Source organism: Hyaena hyaena, unplaced genomic scaffold (genome assembly GCF_003009895.1).
Source record: "Hyaena hyaena isolate Hyena2069 unplaced genomic scaffold, ASM300989v1 scaffold_320, whole genome shotgun sequence".
NCBI classification, from domain to species: Eukaryota; Metazoa; Chordata; class Mammalia; order Carnivora; family Hyaenidae; genus Hyaena; species Hyaena hyaena.
In genome coordinates this window covers 155,226-177,920 of record NW_024080952.1, presented here as the reverse complement: position 1 = coordinate 177,920, position 22,695 = coordinate 155,226, and the positions used below count along the sequence as shown (strand labels likewise).

Sequence of the window (22,695 nt, the reverse complement as noted above, 5' to 3'; positions counted from 1 at the left end):
GGAAGTTTTCCAAATGAGACAGGGAAAACTCCGATGATGTTACCCAGCCTGGAAAGTCCCCAGTTATGTATTACTAATAGTGAACCAAAGACTGCCAAGTGTACTCGAATGGCAGTCAGAACGCCCTCCCACTCCACCTCCAAAAATCCTGCCCTAATAGAAAAATCTCATCCTGATAGAACACTCATCAATCAGACTATCTTAAGAGTTTCTCCTTTCTCTTTAAAAAATGCACTCTCTTTTCAAAGGCCTCCTAGTTTCTGCTGGAAGGAAAGTGATGGTAGCAGACCCCTTTACTAAAGTAATGTCTGAATAAAAAGCCTTCGATTAATTCTACACGTGGTCTGTTTCCTTCTGACAACCAAGTTTAAAGCTCTCACCGAGTTTAAACATTGCTGAATGTTTGTAGTGTTTGTAATCTAACCTGGCTAAATGGAAGACACAGTAATGATGTGATGATGTACATCATTATGTAATGATAAGTAATTACGTAATGAGAAGTAATGATGGATGAGATCGGAAATCAGATCCGCTCATGTCAAGGGGAGGGCATGGAGTAGAGTGGTTAGATTCCAGCTTTAGGGTCTGATCCCAAGCTGTGTGACCCTAGGAAAGTTACAGTGTCTCTGGGGCCCTGTTCTCTCTTTGGCAAATTGGGAGGAACAGGAGAACCTCCTTGGAACCTTCATCTGAGGATTAAATGACCCATATCCCTCTAGAGGCAGCAGAATGTAATAGGCATGAGCATAGATTTGGCACCGAGTTAAAAGGAATCCACAAGTCCATACTGATACAAGTAAATACAAGAGTTAATAAAGAAATGTGGGCAAAGGTAAAGCTTTTTTCAGAGTAGAATATAAACCAAAAATGTAGAAAAGAACGAAATTACATAATAACTATTTTGCAATCATCATAGTCATAACTGATTCAAGCCATAATCATCAATAGATGCTAAATGTAGCAGGTAATCTTGTGATGAGAAATGGTCTATAAATCTATGTATATATATGTCTACCTATCAAGAATGGGAAATGGGGCAAAATATAGGTGGGGAACCCGGGTCAAGGATGCCTGGTCATTTTGGGGTAATATTCTTGTAACTTTTCTATTTGATTTGTCAAAATAGAAACTTAAAAAAAAATGAGGGAGGGAAGGAAGGAAGGAAACTAGCAGCAATAGTTGCCTAGTTCTGTTACACTTCAAGTTTTCTCATGATCATAGGCTCAAGAACAAGTAAGGTTAAAAAAGAATCTAAAACAGCTCTTAATGGTGCACGAAGAGAAAGCATGGGTTTGAATATCATTTCCATTCCTATGGGAGCTGTGACCTTCAGCAAGTTACTTAACCTTTCTGTGCCTCGGTTTCCTCTTCTGCAAAATGGGGATTTTAGGCTAGAAAGGTTGCTATGGAGACTAAGAGTTCCTAATTGTAAAGAGGTTGGCACACATCGAGTATATTTGCTACTACAGCATTTTTATTACATGCACAGTGCTTAGTGTCAGGAGACTCCAAATAAACGTCTGCTCTTATTATACTGATTACCGGGCTCAAAACCCTTCAATGGGTTTGCATTGATCTTCTGTTAAGGATAAAAATGTCTTAACTGAGTTGTAGAAGGCTTCCACCGCTTTCGCCAGGAGCCCCGTCTCCCTTTATTCTTTCAAGTCTCAGCTCAGACACCTCTTCCTTAGGCTCCTCTGCGACCCCGAGACTACATTTGAGCTCCGAAGGCCGCTCGTTGCAGTTCGAGCACTCGCTGCAGTGACTACCGTTCGCTTGCTCACTGGTCCTCGGTACAGTTTAAACCCCACGACCGCAGAGCTGGGGATCTGCTGTTGCCCACAGTGGGTGGCACGGTGACACGGCCACCAGACCCCTGCAGGCTAAACTCGAAGGCGGGGTGGGGGTGGGGGAGCGGAGGGCGGTGCTGGCCCCGCCAGGGCTGGGGCGCGGGGCGTGGTGCGCGGGGCGCCGGGGCGGGGCCGCGCGCGGGGCCGGGGGGCTGGCCGGGCCCGCCCCGCCCCTCCCCTCCCCCTCCTCCCTCCTCCGGCTCCGACCTCCGCCGCCCGCGCGCCCTCTGCTCCCCAGCGCCGGGTTTCCTGTTTAAGATGGCGTCCCCCGTGGCAGCGCAGGCCCGGAAGCTTCTGCGAGACCTGGCGCTCCGGCCCCCGCTGCTGGCGGCCAGGTCCCAGGTGAGGGCGCCCCGTGGCTGGAGCCGGGCGAGGGGCGCTGGCGGGGTCTCCTCGCCGCCGCCTCTTTTCTTCTGGTGGCGGGTGCCCGGCGGCGCGGGCGCTGCACCACGGGAGGCGACGCGCGGAGCTGCGCCCGGACGCGTGGGGGGCCCACGGTCGCCCCCGCTCGGGTGTGGGCCCGGGGCCGAGGGGGCGACACTAAGCCCTCCGCAGTCGTTGGCGTCGGTTCCCTCGGCTCACGCGGAGGGCGCTGCGTGGAAAGTCGAGAAGTTCTCGGGACCGCGTTTACGAGGCCCGAGGTTTCCCGGTCCGCTTTGCCAGGTGTCATTTGGAAACGCCTCGACCCCTGAACGCGCGTGTTAGGCCACGTGATGAACATGCCTGGAAACCCGTCCCAGCCAGGCTGGTGTTAGTAATGCACTTCCCTGAGGAACACTCTACAGGGTGACTGCTTTTGTAGATTCCGGGGGCGCCTGAGTCGGTAAAATGCGGGGGTCGAGGAGAAAAGTGGGAAATGCTCTCCCTTCTACACGGAGGAATCAGCCTCATCAGAGACACGTCAGAGCCTTCGCCTTGTGCCCTTTCTCCTGGTTTATAGAGAATAGAAAGTTAAGGGGGTCCGGGGTGGATGCAGAGTAGCAGTTCACACTTGGCCTCCTGTAGATTTTAGTCTGCAGATTGGCAGGAGTCGAAGTATTCAGAAGCCCTTTGTGGGGGTTATAAGTTGGTGATGACTCTTGGAGAAATCAGTCAACTGCTCAACTTCTGATTGTCCACAGATAAGTTCTTTCCCCCTTGAAAGAAAGGGCAGCGTGGGGCTCAGACATAGTTGAGCAACATCCTTGTTCATTTTCCCAATTTTTAATTCACGAGAGGCAAATTATCACGTGCAGTTTTTTAACAAGGATATGCATAGCATGGTTTTTAGGAGAATTTAAAAGATAGCTACTAATGGTTTTTTGAGTTACTCTAAGCTTTGGCTAATTATATGCAAGGTTTTTTTTTTTCTTTTCTTTATTCTCTCCTCTTATTTCCTGACTTCTCATTTCTCTGTTTTTGTTAACGTAAATTTAAAAGGTGCTAATACTTATTACTGTAATATCCTTAATAGGCACTTGACAGTATGGTGGGATAGCAGAAAGGAATGGCAGTTTTGTCTAATTAAAATCACTAATAACTATTGTAATGGAGTGAGGAGAATACCTCCAGGTGATCAAGTCCTATTCATTATTTAAGTGTTACGAAAAAACAACTGTAGTGCTAACTATGAGTGCAGACTTGAATTGATGAGACATATGGGCCCCTGGGCAGTGAAAACTCCAGCAAAGCTTTAGTTGTACCAGGAACCCAAGTGCTTAGCCGAGGTGTGATAGGGCTTCCTGCCTAACCAAGAAGTGAGATGTGAACACAGCACTCTAGAGAATCTGGCTGGGGACAGATAGCCTTGGTTTGTCAAGACTGGGCAAAAGGTTCTGTTATCTCACTCCATCGAGTAGCTTTGATTTACATTACTCTTGGATGATGTATTCAGTAAACACAAGGTTTCAAAGATGAGAACTTTTTTAAAAGTTGGGGATAGTACTTAGTGTCCAAGAATCCTGGGGTGGAGAATGAATAGATTAGCCAGGAAGGTGGACATAGATTAGGTAGTCAAAGAAACCAATTTGATAAGGTGGGTTTTTGTTTTGTTTTGGCCTTATTTTTTTTTTTTTGTTGCAATATAACACATGTACTAAAAAATGTACATATTATAAGTGAGCAACCAGAAGTTATCACAAATGGAACATGCCTAGGTCACCAGATCTAGATCAAAAAATTAATCATTTAGTGGCAACCCAGAGGGTCCCCTGGTGATCCTACCTGTTGCTGCCGCCACCTTGGAAAGGGTCACCAGTCCCTAGACTTACACCACCATACTGTAGCCTTGTTCCTTTCTGTACTTGTGTAAATGGAATTGTACACTGTGTAGTCACACATTTAATATTATGCGATCCTGGAGGTGACTTTTTGACATTTGAGTTGAGACCTGAGTAACCAAAAGTTGCCAGCCAGGTGAAACTCTGGAAAAGAGGGTATTAGGCAGAGATGATAGCAAGTGCAAAGGCCCTGAGGTGGGAGTGAGCTCAACATGTACAAGTAGTTAAAGAGGTGAAAGTGGTACTACCAGTAGTAGCTTGAGGAAGGCAGGGGCCAGATCATGTGGGGATTTGCAGCATCTGCAGCTTTTAAGAGTCTAGAGTGGATAATCGTGGGTTCGAGCCCCGCGTCGGCCTCTGTGCTGACTGCCAGCTCAGAGCCTGGAGCCTGTTTCAGTCTGTGACTCCCTCTCTCTCTGACCCTCCCCTGCTCACGCTGTCTCTTTTTCTCTCTCCTAGAAATAAATAAAATATTAAAAAAAAAAAAGAGTCTAGAGTGGATAAGTGACTTGCTCAGAGTTACTTAGCTAGTAAAAAAAATAGCTGGGTCTGAATCCCAGGCCTGGCTTCTAAAGGCAAGGCATTTAATTTTGTACTCTTATCACTCCTATTATAGATGTAGCTTTGAAACTTTTAGGGAGGGAATGTTCTGTGAACTCAGTACGCCAGCAAAGATCTAACCATTGTTAGGGGACTTTTCACATATAAGGGCCATGTTGCTGTGTCCAGACAGTCCTCCAGGAGAACAAGGTTCCGTGCTACATGGCACTGTCATAGAGCAGGGCATGGCCATGGTGGGCACAGAGCTGAGCCCACTCTCTAAGTCATGCCATATGGGAAATTTTGGTTGAGGGCAGAGTTTAAACGGTTAATGATAATTCAGTCCTGGGATTGTTGCCTTTCTGCACATGTTCCCTCTCATAAAGGCAGGGTGAAGTTCAAGGAGCTGCTCTGTTGTGAATTGTAGACATTGTGGAGAACACTGCCTGTCAGGTCCCCCACTGTAGGACTGTTGTGTGGCGCTCTGGGAAGCCCAGAGCTTCTCTGTCTAGGAACTTGGAGAGGAGTGCATAGTTTTGAAGGAAATTGTTTGAACCAATGCCCCTGCCGTTGTATCCTCCAAAATGGATGGCTCCTGCTTAATTTTCTGGTCCTTCAAGATGTAGGAGGAGAAAGATGGATGTGTGGATTTTAGAAGTAAAGAACTAAATGTTCCATGCAAGTCCTTATCAGCTAAATGAGGCTGTGGAGGCTATGCCGGAAGTTGGGACTCTCATTTTTGTGCCTTCTTGCCTAAAAGAATAAATATCTTACTTTTTTTTTTTTTTAAGATGAAGTACAGCTGCAGTTTCTGCTGTTAGAGAAGGAAATCTGTCTCAGATAATTTAGATGCTAAACTGTTGACCTTCTGTGTGGGGAAGACTTTAAGTGTCCCAAATTGGTTTTGTTTACTGTAAATGAAACTTCTCTTTTATGGGCCAGTGATGCAGTGCACAGATCCAAGGTAGTGAGAATGTTGCTGCCCATGTATCCTAGGTCTGTTCCACAGACACAATGCCCAGAAAGTCACTGAAATGATATCTCATATTTTGGGGAGGAAGAGAAATGATCTACCTAACCTCAGATCATTTGTCCTACAGTTCTCTTTATTACTCAGTGTGGGATTGTCACTTGATTTATCACTTTCTGTTTCTCGATGGAAATGTTTTGCCTGAAGAACTTGAGAGATTTGTACACGTTTGAGCAAATGGTAAAATCAATATCCTAATGAAATTTTGGGAAATAATACTCAAGTTAGTTTCGTGAAGATGGGGGTGGGGAGGGCATTCCAGGTGGAGCAGGCTGCGTGCAAAGGAAGAGGGGGGAGAGAACACAGGGGAGAGAAGAGGGGTCAGTCCTTGCCACCAGTTTGGTATGGAGAAGTGAGAGTCAGGTGAGTAGCCGAAGGTGATCTTCTAGGCCAATGAGGAAGGAGGATGGGCTGTAGAAAGCCTAGAACTCAGTATGCATAGAAATCCATCATAACTAAAAAACAAATGAATATTGTTCATTTTTAAAAATTTTTATTTATTTTTTTTTAGAGAGAGAGAGAGACGGAGTGCCAGCAGGGGAGGGGCAGACACAGACTCCAAAGCAGGCTCCAAGCTCTGAGCGGTCAACACAGAGCCTGACATGGGGCTCGAACTCACAAGCTGTGAGATCATGACCTGAACCAAAGTCGAATGCTTAACCGACTGAGCCACCTAGGCACCACTGTTCATTTTTTGAAAGAGTTTATTTATTGGTGCTCAGTCAGTCATGCTCAGGTCATGATCTCGTGGTTCATGGGTGTAAGCCCTGCGTCGGGCTCTGTGCTGACCGCTCAGAACCTGGAGCCTGTTTCAGATTCTGTTTTCCTCTTTGTGTGCTGCTCTCCCGCTCATGCTCTGTCTTTAATTCTTTCTTTCTCTTAAAAATAAACATTAAAAAAATTTAAAAACAGGTTATTTATTTAGTGAGGTTTTTTTTTTTTTTAAGTTTATTTGAGAAAGAGAGGACACATGGGTTTCGGCGGGGAGTGGCAGAGAGAGAGAGAGAGAGAGAGAGAGAGAGAATCCCAAGCAGGCTTTGTACTGTTAGAGCAGAGCCCAACTCGGGGCTTGAACTTACGAACCATGAGACCTGAGGCGAAGTCAGACACTTAAACGACTAAGCCACCAGGCATCCCACAAGTATTATTCATTTAGTTCGTTTTCTGAACCTGGTGGTATTTGGTGTAAGCCCCTTGAAGGCGGGAACTATATTGATTGAGTTCTTCCCTGGAAACCCAATGCTGAAGACAATGCTGGGCATACAGAGATTGCTACATGACTGAGTGAACGCAGCAAGGAGATACACGGCCCCTACCCTCAGGGGACTCAGAGATTAGTGGCAGAATTGACCTGTAAACCAATAATTATACTAGGGCATGTGGGTGCTGCATTCTGGCTGTGTTCCTAGTCCTCTAAGACACTGTGTGCTCCTGCACTGGGGACTTGCTGTGCCCTCCTTCTGAAACATTATTTTTTCTATTTTCAGGCTGTCAGCTCTCTCACTACATATTAAATCTTCAGACAGGGCTTTCCCTAATTATTTTATCTGATTCTCCCTCTCCCCAGGGATTATTCTTTGCCTCATACTTGCTTTATTATACTAATGCTTTAAAAATCTGGTTGTTTATTGCGTTTGTTTGTATATTTATTTATTTGTCTTTCTTCTTCTCTCACAAATACAAGATTTTAAGCTCATTGAGGCTAAAGATTTTCTGATGCACCACTGTTTCCCCTGCTTGCCTGACAAGGTATTCAGTAAGCTTTTGTGGTCACAGTGACTGAGTGGGGTTTCGTAGAGAAGAGAGAGGGGCAGGTAAGTAACAGAAGTTGAGCAATGAAGCAGATAATCAAGGCAAGCAAGGAAGGAAGGGGCTGTAGAAAATCTAGTTGTGAAAGGACTTTCATAATAAGGCTGTTCATTTCACATGTACGCAGAGACCTGTGCACAGTGATCTCTTCACATCATTTCTTTAACGCTTGCAACATTACTGCAAAGGACATTGTACTCTCTTCATGATGCATATAAGGGAACAGTCATGGAGAGGTCACAAGAGTAACGTGCTTAAGATCAGAGTGCCAGAGGGGTGCCTGGGTGGCTCAGTCGGTTAAGCGTCCGACTTCGGCTCAGGTCATGATCTCACGGTTCGTGGGTTTGAGCCCCGCGTCGGGCTCTGTGCTGACAGCTAGCTCAGAGCCTGGAGCCTGCTTCAGATTCTGTGTGTCCCTCTCTCTCTGACCCTCCCTTGTTCATGCTGTCTGTCTCTGTCTCAGAAATAAATAAAACGTTTGAGGAAAAAAAAAAAAGATCAGAGTGCCAGCAAGTCACCTGCCTCATGCTGACAAACCACTTAGGCTGATAAAACATTAAACTGTATTGCTAAAGGATCCTGCTTGGGTGGAAACTTCCGGTTACACTGATTGCTTGCATTTCTCTCTTTCTCTCTGCCCTAAGTGGCAGGCACCTTTGGTCCTTTGGGCTTGTGCTGATTCAGGTATACTAATCATTGTGCATGGTTGTCCTCCTCAGGCTTACTCCTTCCCTGGCTTCAGGCTCTGGAAAACAGAGTAACAGAGAACAGGGTGTGAGTTCTGCATTCAAATTCGAGGTCTGCCAGGTTCTTGCTCTGCAAACTGTTGAACGTGGCTGAACTTCAATTTATTGTTCTCTGAAAAGGGATCAATCTCATAGATGGTTACAAAGAGTACATTTGACAATGATATGGGTGGCTCACAATGATTATTTTTCTTACCATAAATTTGAAGCTAACTCTACTTGCATTTTTTTATGCTCTACTAAGCTAGAAACGTTTTCCCTCCTCAGATCTGATAAACCTGTATTGTTTGCTGCCATCTCAGAGTGAGGCAATAGCTTGGTGTTTCCATATGTTTTATTTCCTTTAATCCATGCACCAGCCACGTGAAACAGAGATGGTTATTTTCCGTTTACATCTGGGGTACTTGAGACTCAGAGTCCAGGGCCTGCCTCCCACGGCCTCATTGTACATTATTCCACAGATGGCGTGAAGTGAAGATCTGTAGAGGCCCAAGGTAGCAGCAGGGAAGGTCACGTGGTGAGCTCAGTTGCACCATCCTGGATGTGCTCATTCCAGAAATGTTTGCACATCCTGGTGTTGACTTAGTCGTGATGGCTTTTGGACCGCATGTGTGTCAAAGATCTGAGGTGGGAAGGACACTTAAAGAATAGACTGTAGTCACAGCCAGTCCCAGACGCCTTTCGCTGTCTCCTCAAGTGCAGAGCACTGGCAGTAGGCTTTCAGGAATTCTGAAGAAGTTGTGAAATTGCATTGCTTTTGCAGGGTGTGCTTTGGGGGATGCTAATGGAGGACGGAATTGCCTGGTATTCTGAGTTCAGACTTTGATCAGTGTACTGATGACACAGCCAGCATTTGCCTCTTTCTAGAAATGGTTCCAAAAGAATAGCACTTCAGCCATCCGTCACGAAGGCATAGATTTCTTAGGTTAAACTCTAAAGTTTATTTTTATCTTAAAATTGGAGGGATTTGACATAATGTATTAATTGATGTTGGAGACATGGCATAGCATTAAGGGTAGAGCTTTGTAAGTTTGGGACCTGTGTTGGCGGGTAGCATGTGGGTCTGGAGTCTCTTTTCCTACCACTTTCCATTTCTCCATGTGCTCGGCCTACTTCTATTTCTGGGCTGTCCAGGTATCAAGATTGTGATTCTGGAGCACCGAGGAATTCAGGAGGACTGTCTGGTGGAGTTTGAGATTGGGGAGCAGTCAGAGATGAGGCCACATACATAAGCAGGTGCACCATTCTGTTGATCCTGCTGAATTAAGATCCAGCTTAACTCCGGTTAAGGTTTGTTCTTGAGGGCAGTGGAGAATCATTGAAGAATTTAGATAGTGAGGTGAAGGGCGAAATTTGATGCTTTAGAGGACCCTTTCTGCATAAAGGATGGAGATGGGTGGAGGAATGCAAGCATGGGGCTCACTTGGGGGACTGTGCACTGATTCAGTGCCCTTAGTAATTGGTTCTGGAGACTAAGTATAAGGCAGGACTGGATGTAGACTGTCTGGGTCTAAATCTTGCCTTAAACACTCATAAGTTTTTTCATCTGTAACAATTACATTTTTAATTATAAGACTAAGTTTTTTACATTTCAGCATCTCTGAAAACTAAACTTTTTTGAGAAGGGGGGAGAGAGAGGGCGAGGGCGAGGGTGAGGGAGAGAGAGAATGAATGAATCCCAAGCAGGCTCCACACTCAGCACAGAGTGAGCCTGACGCAGGACCCCATCCCATGACCCTGGGATCATGACCTAGGCCGAAATCATGAGTCAGATGTCCCTGAAAACTAAACTTGTTTGCATACTTGTGATTGATCTACAGGTTTCTTTCTTTCTTCTTCCTCTAGTTGTATATAACATCGGAGAAGATGGGGGTTTGAGCCAAAATTAGGATGGCCACATAATTTATTGCCAGATTGGGATACTTTGAGAGTGACTGTGAACCCTGTGAATGATTATTACACCAGGGCAGCAGGGATAACAAACCAAGACGGTTTCTGGAAAACCCTAACTGAAATGGAGTAAATGTTGGTAATGTGTGTAGGAGAGAAAGATTGGCATTACTAAGGCAATATACTGGGCAGGAGCTATGATTTCTTCTTCTTTTTTCTTTTATGTCTTATTTATTTCTAGGAGAGAGAGAAAGAGACAGCGTGAGCAGGGCAGGGTCAGAGAGAGAGGGAGTCACAGACTAAAACAGGCTCCAGGCTCTGAGCTGGCAGTCAGCACAGAGCCTGACGTGGGGCTCGAACCCACGAACCGCGAGATCATGACCTAAGCAAAAGTCCGACGCTTAATCGACTAAGCCACCCAGGCGCCCCAGCCATGATTTCTTCTGATTGACAAGGATGCTGCTTTCTCCTATCCTATGCTAAAAGCAAAAAGCTGATAAAAGGCTGTTTACCATCCCTGAGCGGAGAGGGCGTGAGCAGCCACTGTGGTTATAAACGTCCCTGTTTATGTTTGCTCCTAGAACCAAGTACTTTGACCCTATCCTTGCCTGGTGTTTCCTGGACACTTTGTTAGGGCCTCAGAAAAGGAACATTAAAAAAGGAATAGAAAGCCTCGTACACCTGCAAGCCTTACCAAGCACAGATTTCTAAACCTGAGCACAGTGACTTGCTTTCCCAAGACCCAAGCCTTTTCTGGTGTTAATGACATCCTGGGCCCTGTTGAAATGGTGCACTCTGGCTTAGTTATTTCCTTCTGTGCTCTCAGTCCCTTGTGAGTGGTGCTGGTGCTTCTTAAATCTTATTAATCTTCTTTGGTTGAAAGAGAACTGCTTGGACTTATCTCAAGGAAAATAAAAGGTTTATTGAAAGGGGCGTGTATGAGAACTTAAGACTAATCTTCCTTGGTGTTGGCTCTTCTGTGCCTTTACTGTAACCAGTCACTTACTCATGGTTATTTGTCTTTATAACATCTACCTGCATTTGACTTTGATTGCCCATTCCCATACCCGCTTTACCCCCCGGTCCCCGTCCCCAAAACATCATCCGGCTTCCGTCTCACGGAATGTTATACTTCTCACGAGAGAATCTCACCCTTTTGTATTCAGGTTTGGGTCACTGGCCAGCTGAAAGATAGACTGTTTTGTATAAGGTGTCTACCTTACTGTGTCTTAGGAGCCGCACCATGGCACTCCCACGTAGCAGAGCTCTGGATGCAGTGCTGGGGTGGGGTGGCCTGGTCTATTTAGAGCATCATTATATTTTCCATCCTCTGTGAACTGCTGCTGTTCTCCAAGATCACATATTCATGGTTGCTTTGTTTCCTTTTTCACATTTCCAACTTTTCTGAAGATTTTCTTATGATTCACCTTTTTTGGTCTGTGTTGGACTAGTTTACCAGAGTTGAAGATGATGGCAGCGGGCCTCGTTTTAGACTGTTTTCTTATGATTACAATGAAGAGTATTTCTCAGGAAGGGATTATTAAATGGGAAGATGGGTTATCATGAGAAGTCAGCTCATTTGTCCAAATGGCCAAATGAATATGTCTAAGACACATGTAGACAGTGGGCTTCTTATAGGCCCAGGCATTTCTTCTGCTTTGCTTAAAAGTGTGTTCTGTGTTGAAGTAACCCAACTTCTCTTGGTTTACCTCCACTTTATGCTCTCAGATAGGACTTGTTTGTGTCTTTTTGCCCACCGCTCAGCAATGAGCTGTTTTTTGGGGCCCATCCTTCAAGCTGCATGCAGAGACTGCTGGTTCCCACATCAGTCCCTGGTGCAGTGAGCTGCGAGTGAGGGGGCAGCGTTCATCTCATTCAAACACATGGTCATGATCTTGTGAAACTTATTTACATGTTTTATTTGTAAGACACACTCCCTCCCCTCCCCCCCACTTCAACATCTCTGAATTCCAGGTGTGTTTTACAGTTGTGTCATAGATTGATTAGCAGGTGTTCCCAATGGTTACATAAAAATGGTACAAAAAAGTTTTTGGTTGTTAAATTTGAAGAAATTACTCTGTGTTTGAGCTTTCTGAGCTGCAGAATGCAGAGAGTTATGATACTTAACCTCCCAGAGTTATGCTGAGCATTAACTGAGCTCATGTACACCATCTTAGCACTGTGCCCTAAATGATTAATAAATATTAGTTATTGGTTTTTGTATTTTTATTGCTAACTATATTCATAAAACTTTATTTTCATAAAAAGCCCTCCTTGATCTTTCCCCTGCCTTCCCTCTAAATCCCCTCAGTGCCTTGGCTTATGAGAAAGGTGAGCTAATGGAAGCATAGAGTAGAGAATCAGAAGAGTCAAGGTATGGAATGACATGAAGGGAGAGGGGGAGGCTCCTTGCGGTGTCTTGTGTGTGCTCGGGCGTAGAGAAATAAAATGAAATCTCTTGGGAAAAGGACTTTCTTGCCCTCAGCACTGTTTGGGAGTGGAGACCAGATTTTTAGCCTTATCAGAAAATATTAATTTTCTCCCTGATTGATGGATATCTCTCCACATTTTTATAAGAAAACTATGGTATCTTATGCTTGGTGTCCCCCGTCTTCTGATCCTGCTCTCCTAATTGCTGTCGAGATGCTGTGGTTACAGTTACCTGGACTTTGAAGGACTTATTTGGGTTAACTTACCTTTGAAAAGAAGAGGGGGAAACCACATCTAATATGCACTCTTATTTCAGCCTTAGGGCTTACATAGGCCTTTAATAAGTAATATAAAGAAAGCTGAAAGTTATTAATTATTTTTGATTAAGGGAATAAACTATTAATGGTGAGTGTTTCTTTGTTAAGATTTAGAACTCTTTTTAAAGTGACATATCATTAAACTTGAAAACCAACAATATAGGGAAAAGAAGAATGAATTTTTCAGTTGATAGCTTTTTTTTTATAATTAGCAATGAAAAATAAATGTGTTATTTGGCCAATTAGAAAAAAGGTAAATTTTGAGAGAGTGGAGTTGTAAACCAATTATCCTCACTAATTTAAAATAATGAATAAAATAATAAAAATGAAGAAGCGTCGAATAGCCTCTTTTGAAATGGAGGCAGAAGTCTTGTGATTGGTCCTTGGGGAGACCAAGTCTGTGGTGTAGGTTCTGATATCGATTCAGATGTATGGGTTTTCCAGCGTTACCAAGGAATTCTCAGACGCCAGTTGCATGTCCTATAATTCAGTTCCATTCTGACACTGCTTACTGGAGATAACAGATTCCACAGGTTAAGCGCTCAGTCCTAAAAGTTCTGGCTGCCCCCTCCCCCACACCAATCTCAAGTCCACATTGTCACCTGTGCTTCTGACCAACCATAGATTGGAGGTTTCCATGATCCCCTCATCCTCAGGCTCATTTAGTCTGCTGGAGCAGCTCATGGAACTTAGAGAACCATTTTATTTACTGGATTACTCCTGGTATTTTATAATAAAGGATTTAACTCAACAGCCTGGTGGAAGAGACGCCTAGGGCAAGGTATGCAAGTAGAGTTGTTCAGCTTCATTTCTCTGAACACACCACTCTTCCCGACCCTTTATGTGTTCACCAGCTCCAGAGCTCCCGGAATCCTGTAGGTCAGAGATTTTTATGGAAGCCTTATCACATAGGGATGATTGATTAAATCTTTGGCCAGTGGTGATTGAACTCAACCTCCAGGCCCTCACTCCTGTTCTAGGAGGGATGGAACTGAAAACTCCAGTCCTGTGATTACTAGCTTGGTTCCCCTGACAGCCAGCCTCCATCCTTAGGTGGGGTCCAAGTCACCTTGTACACATAACAGAAGACACCTGGATCACTCTCATCACTTAGGAATCTCCAGGGGTTTTAGGAACTCCATATGAGGACCATGGATAAAGACCAAATACACATTTCTTATTACAAATCACAGTATCACAGGTGCTTTTAGGATTGGAGTACCAAATCTAAAACTTGTAGCAGGGCATATTGGGAGTGTAATGGATGCTTTCTTTTTTGTTCAATAAAGATTTACGGTGAGGCTTTTATGAGTGGTATAAAATTGATTTTATAACTGTATTTTATATAAAATATAATTTAACATGGGGAAACTTACAGAGTTAAACTTCAGATAGAGATGAGAGAAAATTATTAAGTTTCCTTTTCCATTAAAGGGTTGCAAGTGAGTATGACATTTCATTTAACTTAGTATTGGCAGCATATCAATAATGTTATGTCTACAGTAATCCATGAGTTACAGTATTCCTTTCGTGAAGATATTTTGTTCTTTGCTACAGAATAAGTCTATTTCCCTCCAACGTACTTCAAAGTCCTTTTTAATAGGCCAGAAAAGAGTCCTTTTCCTGGAACTTTGAAGTTTAAGTAAGCAATATTGTCGTAATTTAAGTAAAATTAATTATGAATGCAAAACAGTGTTTTTGTGATTGAATTTTGGGATGTTGAAGGAAGTGGCAAAGGAATTGCTTTTTCGATTCAGAATTTGAAACTGCAGATGCCTTTTATGTCTCTGAAACCTTGTTTTTTACTTCCTAAGTTTCTAAAGGTACTAAAAATATAAGTGTATCTATTTTTTATTTAAAAAATTTTTAATGTTTATTTTATTTTTGAGAGAGAGAGAGAGAGCGAGAGAACGCAAGCAGGGGAGGGTCAGAGAAGGAGGGAGACACAGAATCTGAAACAGGCTCCAGGCTCTGAGGTGTTAGCACAGAGCCCGACGTGGAGTTTGAACTCAAGAACCACAAGATCATGACCTGGCCGGAATTCGGACGATTAACTGACTGAGCCACCAGGCAGTCTTGTATTTTTATTTAAAAATTTTTATTATTTACTTTTTATTGTGGTAAAACATACATAACATAAAATAAAATTGTTATTTTAACCATTTTTAAATGTACATTTTTGTCGCAGTAAGTACATTCACATTGTTATGCAACTGTCACCACCAGCCATGTCTAGAACTTTTTCATCTTCCCTTACTGAACTTTGTACCCATTTCATACTAGCTCCCCACTTTCCTGTCTGCCAGCCACCCGCAAACTTCCATTCTACTTTCTTTGTCTATGAATTTCACTCTAGGGACATATAGGATAAATCATACAATGTTTGTCCTTTGTGACTGGCTTATTTCATTTAGCGTAATGCCCTTAATCTCACCCATGCAGGGGCCAGAACTCCCTTTCTTTTTAAGGCTGGATTATATTCAGTTGTGTGTGTATACATTGTATGTTTATATGTATGCATAACATGTTGTTGATACATTCATTCATTAGTGGACACTTAGGTTACTTTCACCTTCTGTCTTGCGAATAGTGCCCTTATTAGCATGAGTGTACAATGAATATGTATTTTATGTTAACATTATCCTGAGTAGAAATGTTGTCTGATGTATAGTTTGAACTACATTTTCTCTTTCCCATGTCTGGTTAGAATGTTTAAGAAATACCTTTACTGTTAATAGTCTATTAAATATTCATATTCTTTTATTTTTCCAGTGAGTATTTGTTAAATGCATAATTTGTTAAATTTATACTTATTAGGCTCAGAAGATGGGGGTTGGTAGGAAGCTCGGGCATAATGTACAATCTAGTCTGGTGGAGAGCACTGAGCATTGGACACTTACACGGAGCTGTGTTTGGTGTTGTAGAGGGCTTCCCAGGGCTCTCTGGACTGCAGCTGTACCATTTCTCTGGGACTTACCTACACAGGGGCTTTTTATAGTGTCTGTTTCAAAAACCTGAAGTTGAGCACAGGCAGGAATAGACTCCTGACATGTCCCCCACCCCCCCCCCCGACATTTCATGGGCCAAGCCTGGTGCTGTGCACAGGAAGAGGACTGACTCATTGAGTCCTTATAGTGATCCTAGGAGGTAGGCATTCTTATTCCATCGCCAAAGCCCATTTTTTAAAATGTTAATTTAATTTTGAGAGAGAGGGAGAGAGTGTGAGCTGGAGCGGGGCAGAGAGAGAAGGGGACAGGATCCAAAGTGGGCTTCTTCCCAATGCAGGGCTCGAACTCAGGAACCGTGAGATTGTGATCAGAGTCAAAGTCAGATGCTCACTGACCAAGCTACCCAGGCACCCCCACCAAGCCCATTTTTAAAAGGAGCACATTGTGTTTAAGAGACTTTACACAGAGCTCTTGTCACAGCTCTTGTCCCACACAGCACCTTGGGTTGCAAATCACACTGGTCTCTTCAGTTGTGCTTGTCACCAGTTGAGTGGTGTCCCCTCCAAAAACAAATTTATAGCTTCAAGACCTAACCACTAGTACCTCAGAATGTGATCTCATGTCTAGATAGCATCTTTACAGAGATTATCAAGTTAAAGGAGATTACTAAAGTGGGCCCTAATCCAGTAAGACTGGTGTCTTTCTAAAAAGGGCAGATTTAGACTCAGAAATGTAAGTGGGTAGCACACCCATCTGAGTATGACGATGGAGCATGGAGATGTTTCTACCAGCCATGGGACACCAGAAATGCCAGCAAGCACCCAGAAACTAGGGGAAACGCATTGCCTCAGAGGAGCCAGCCCGGAGGACACCTTGTTGGCAGAACTGAGACACAGTACATTAAGTCACCCAGTCTGGTCACTTTGTTCTGGTAGCCTTAGGAAATGAACATGATGCCTTTTGTGGTTGTGTCGTATGTAAGTTTCTTGACTCATCTTGGGCTTTTCCATTCAGGCCCTTTTGGCATCTCTGAGCTTATCCTAGAGATGTATGTCTTCTGTAGCTGCTTGGAAAGCCAGCTTGTGGACGATGAATACGAATTGTCTTGCTTTATGCTTTATATACTTGTTTTTGAACCAAGCATTGTTTCCCACTGTATTATTCATCAGTGTTGGTTTGGGAAGCTCTGGCCATTTCTGAAAGTGAGATCATTGTATTTTATTATATATATATATATTTTTTATTTTTGAGAGAGGGAACATGAGTGGGGGAGGGGCAGGGGGGCACTAAGGATCCCAGGCAGGCTCTGCACTGACGGCAGGCAGCCCAGTGCAGAGCTTGAACTCACAAACTGTGAAGTCATGTCCTGGGTCGAAGTCAGACACTCAACTGAGCGAGCCACCAGGCTCTCCGAAAGAGAGATCATTTTAAGGCAGGAAGAGTTGCATTTGAGAAGAATGTTCTAATAAATGGGTGTGAGCTTTGATACCACTCCCTAAATAGGAATTGGGAAATATGTTGAACTGCAGCAAGAAATTGAAATAAGTACAGAACCTTACTTATTCAGATGTGTCATTCCTGATATTATTCATATGGCTTAAGTGAAAAATAAAGTTCATTAGTTTTTGATCTCACCCAGTTCTTAACCATTCTCTGTATTCAGAGAACTCATCCAAGGTTAAACAAAAAAACAACCCCCCCCAAAAAAAAACACCCCCTACATTTTAAAACTTATGTACAGATCTTAAAAAGAAACAGTTACATAACTTAATTCAGCTGATTTTGTAATCAGAAGCATAGCACGAAGCACTGTTTTTCTTCAGTAGTATAAAGTTGAAATTTAACGATAATCAGCATGCAATCAAAAGCTGATTATAAGTGAACAATAATGAACATAAAATTGAAATCAATTCTGAGGGTTATAATGAAAGAAAAAAAAGAATAGCAGTAGTTGAAAAAGGAGAGTATTAAAAAGGGTTTGCTAATAGGCAAACAGTGGATGGAAATCAGTCAGCAGTGATGTTCCATGGGATTCTTGAAGAGTTTGGGGGAGGATGGGAGAAACAAGGATCGTAAGAGTGATCATAACAGCAAAAATGTATATAGTTGTGTGGATTTACTGCCATCGATGAAGTCATCTAGGAAAAGTCCTAGTTTCAGGAACAAATCACATATGGTTCTGGTGCTGGCAGGTGGCATGAGAGACGGGGTTCAGTTGTATCTGACAGTGTAAGACATTCAGCTTCTCTGAGCCTCAGTTTCCTCATTAAATGGTTTAATGTTTTTTGTACATTGATTATGCACCAGAAGTCGTGCCACGTGCAAGGGACAGGCACAGCTTGGGAGAAAGGCTGCTTAAGTAACGCATCCCAGAGGGCAGGGCACATACCATTGGCACTACACAGAACCAGGTGGTCCGGGGAGGCAGCATCAGATACCAGTGAATCACATAGTGAAGAAGTTACTCTCTTAAATATCTTTGAAACCTTCAGATTTTTCAAGGAGAATTTTAGCTTTTGTGCCAGTGTGCTTTTTAAGATCTTCTACTCATGACTTTTTACCGGGGCTAGCCAGAGCAATCCCTTTTATTTTAGATTTTGTTGATACTACCTTCTACTTAGGCAAACAACATAGGTCATTGTTTAAAATAATCTTATAAAGTAAAATCAATCACATAAAGAAATTGGTAATAGTATTCTGTGAATGTAGCAAGAATCGTGTGTAAGCAGTTGTCATTTAGAAAACTTTGAATCAGAGTAACCTTGAAATTGCTCTCAGTTTGTGTTCCCTGGTAGCAGATAGTGAGAAAAGGATTCACACAGAAGTAATTTTGGGGAGAAGATATTTCCAGGAAAATTTGGACCGGTATCAGGGAAGTTGAACCAGTGGGAGAAGGAGGATAAGGAGGGTGTGTTATTCAGCTGAAAGTCAAAGAGGGTAAGTTTGCTTTAATTCCACAGGGCAGCTTGGAAGACGGTGTATGTGCATTATGCATTGCAGTTGTCCCCACTAGGGGGCTGGCTGCTGGGAGTGGGAGCACACAGCGAGTGTGTGGAGGGGTCTGAGGCCATGTGGGTGGAGCCCTGATAGCATCCGCTGCAAGTCTGTTCCATACTTAAGTGACATGTAAGCCCCTCGTTAGCTCTGTGCATTGGACATTTAGTTTAATCCTTATGTCTTGGTTTCCTCATCTAGGTTAGAATAACATAGTAAGAAAACTTTTAATTCTGAAGAAATTCTAGAGTGTTAGAATGGTTAGGCATCTGTGACATTATCTCTTACCCAATAAGGCAGCTGAATGGCAGAGAAGTTAAATGTGGGAGACCATTTGTGCTGCCTTGGTCACAGCAGGAACTTGAACCCTTATCTTCTGACTCCTATTCCAGGGCATTTATAGCTTCTCATTCAGGTGATGGAAATGTATTTGGGTCTTGGGATATATTTTGTTTTCGATGTAAACTTTGTTGTTTGTGTCTTTGCATGGCACTGCTTGGTTTTTAAGCTTTTCCAAATTAAGGACCATTTGAGTGTCTGCAAAGAGATATTGGACATTTGGGTTAATATTCCCATGGACCTCTGTCCTAACAAATCCATGCTGAGCTTTTCTATCTATCTGCATTAAAAAGAAATTTCTCTCAAAACATGGCATTTTGGTGGAATGAGTTTCTATATTTTTTGTTTATAGGCTTTCTTCTTACAGTTTTGAAGTGTAATGGACCACAGGAATCTGGAGGGTGTACCAATTTGTGATAGTCTTGGTAACATTTGGAGCATGTTGATCAAATAAAAGTTGCTGAGATGGGTTCAGGTGCTTGATGATAACAGATTTGTTTCTAGCAGCTTCCTTTCTGTAGTTCTCTTAGGAAAAAAATAGATGCTCAAGTTTTCTTGGAGATTTTAAAGAATCCCACATATGGATTGTACTTCTACATTAACAATGGTTAATAGAATCTGAGGACTATAAGGAACTTTGAAAAGGATTCAGTCCTAATGCAAAAGGCATGGCCATTTTATATGGGCAGTGAAAATTTGTTTATGATCACTGGGACAGAAATCTGTGGGGTTTTCTTTTTCTTTTTTCCCCTGTGCCCTAGATTATGGCTGTTACATGGCATCAAACTGGTGCTTTAAAGACTTGTTTGCATTCACCTTTAGTAAATACCGTTTGACTAAGGCTGTTAAGCGGGCTGTATAGTTTGGTGAGTAAAATACATAGGCCAGGGGTTCTGGGATGGGGAAGATAGGGGAAGGTTGATAGAAGGATATAAACTTCAAGTTTTAAACATGAATAATGTCTAGGGGTCTAATTATAACACGGTGACTGTTGGTGACCATGTATTGCATAATTGAAATTTGCTAGGAACATATAATTTAAATATTATCACCAAAGAAAGGTACATATGAGAGGAGATAGAGGTGGATGTGATACTTCACTTGAAGGGGCGAATCCTTCCACAATGTTTATACATCTATCAAATCATTACGTTGTGTACTCTATCTTACAGTTTTATCAGTTGGATAGATCTCAATAAAGCTAGGGGAAGAATAAAAATTAAGCAATTTAAAGGCAGACAGAATAAGACAAAATACAGGCTCAGGCACCTGGGTTCTAATCCTGACCATGACCTTACTAGCTGTGAGTTCTTGGGTGGGGAGCTTAAACTCTCAAAACTTTTCCACCTGTATCAATTGAGGAACTCCAACAAGGGGGTTGAAGACTTGCAGAAATAAAGACTGCTGGGCCCATAGTAAGCGCTCAGTAAATGGTGATAGTGATGGTATTAGCAGTACTAGTTGTTTTGTTAGGAAGGATAATACGTTTTGTCTGGTTGTTTAATAATAGGTAATTTTAGATCATAATAGATCATTTTACATATCGGCATGCTGTGAGGTCAGATTGTATAGTACTCTTTTTTTTCCAAATAGAAAGCTAAATAATTTAAGATAAACACCACACCACCTACAGTTTGGAAAGGAAGAATCATCCTGATGGTATTCTCTCGGATCATCAGAAGCTTGTCTTAGAAAGTGAACTTGGTGCCAGATTGTGTATGGACAAGCTTCATGTTTGCTCTTCAACCCACTATGGGCCTTGTTCTCTTCTCCTCCTGCATGTGTTTAGAGGACTGCATGAGGTCCTCTAAACACTGGACTTGGATATCCATGTGCTTTATGCTCATTGTTTCTTCTGCTGGAAGTGCTTTTCCTTGACATGTCTCATTGTTTTTGAGATTTAGCTCAAATGGTACTTCTTTTTTTTTTTTTTTTTTTTTTTTTNGAGAGAGAGAGAGAGAGACAGCATGAGCAGGGGAGGGTCAGAGAGAGAGGGAGTCACAGACTGAAACAGGCTCCAGGCTCTGAGCTGGCAGTCAGCACAGAGCCCGACGCGGGGCTCGAACCCACGAACCGCGAGATCATGACCTAAGCGAAAGTCGGACGCTCAACCGACTAAGCCACCCAGGCGCCCCTCAAATGGTACTTCTTAAAATGCTTTCTGTGTTTTCTACTGTTATCATTCCGCTACCCTCTCTACTTTGTGAATTAGAGCCCCACATCAGGCTCACTTCTGTCAGCAGCCTGGAGCCTGATTCAGATCCTCTCTCCCCCTCTCTCTCTCTGCCCCCTCCTCCACTTGCATGCATTTTATCTCAAAAATAAATAAATAAAAAGAATGAATATGTCATATTGCTGGTTAACAGAAGTTAGCAGTTAATTGAAGGAAAGGAGTTTGCTTCTTTTGATGGATGCTTTTTTGCTTTTTTTGCTTTTGATGGATGATTAGTAACTTTATTTTTTTTAATGTTTTTATTTATTTTTATTTGCTTTTTTGCTTTTGATGGATGATTAGTAACTTTATTTTTTTTTTTAATTTTTAATGTTTTTATTTATTTTTGAGAGAGACAGAATGAGCAGGGAAGGGTCAGAGAAAGAGGGAGACACAGAATCCGAAGACAGGCTCCAGGCTCTGAGCTGTCAGCACAGAGCCCGATGCGGGGCTCGAAGCCAGGAACCGTGTGATCATGACCTGAGCTGAAGTTAGACACTAAACTGACTGAGCCACGCAGGTGCCCTGATTAGTAACTTTAAATTACTCAGGAGAAAGTACCTGGTTGGCATCATTAGAACTAGAAAAGTTGAGAGAATAATTCTCTTTCTCATTTAGTTAAAAAAAATGCCTGTGACTAACTGATCAAACTTTAATTGAGGAAAAAAATTAGATATTGCTTTCAGACATTTTCATCCCCACCTTCCACCCCTATGTGAAAAACCAATTACTTCATCCTTTTACCTTAGGAGTCCTTTAATGGGTGTGATTAGGAATAGATTGTAAGGGAAAAGTTAAGTATTGATAGTTTAATACCTGTTCTTAGTTTTCACAACAGGCTGGGGAACTTGATGCTATACGTCTAGTTGGCTCTTATTTTACAGCCTGTAGCATGCTTTTCAGTTAGAATTTAGTATACTCAATGGCAGCCTTGGAGATAAACACAGGAGTAGTTGGTAAAGCTTTTGGTTCTAATATGAAACCTGCTTCATAAAGAACGGAGTATTTGAATCCTTTATTGGTTACTGTTGTTGTCCTAGTCCTAACTTTGTATTTAGTTTTCAGACTTTACTTGGTGGCTCCTAATGTTTCCATTTATTTCATGGTATCAAATGCGAGAACGTATGACTCAGTGAGATAAATTAATTGAGGGGGTAGCAGAGCCAAAATCTAGTCTCTTTAAAAATATTTCATTTGTCGGGGCGCCTGGGTGGCTTAGTCGGTTAAGCGTCCGACTTTCGCTTAGGTCATGATCTCGCGGTTCGTGGGTTCGAGCCCCGCGTCGGGCTCTGTGCTGACTGCCAGCTCAGAGCCTGGAGCCTGTTTCAGTCT

At 42.8% G+C, this 22,695-nt stretch overlaps 1 protein-coding gene across 1 annotated transcript in view; it reads left to right on the top strand.

Moving 5' to 3' along the window:
* The first annotated feature begins 2,053 nt into the window (after positions 1-2,053).
* SUCLG2 (succinate-CoA ligase GDP-forming subunit beta) overlaps positions 2,054-22,695 on the top strand; it is a 169,321-nt gene continuing 148,679 nt past the window's right edge. The window contains exon 1 of the mRNA XM_039248861.1: positions 2,054-2,192. Coding sequence (XP_039104792.1) covers positions 2,109-2,192 — 84 coding nt within the window. The 5' untranslated portion in view covers positions 2,054-2,108. The remainder of the gene's footprint in view (positions 2,193-22,695) is intronic.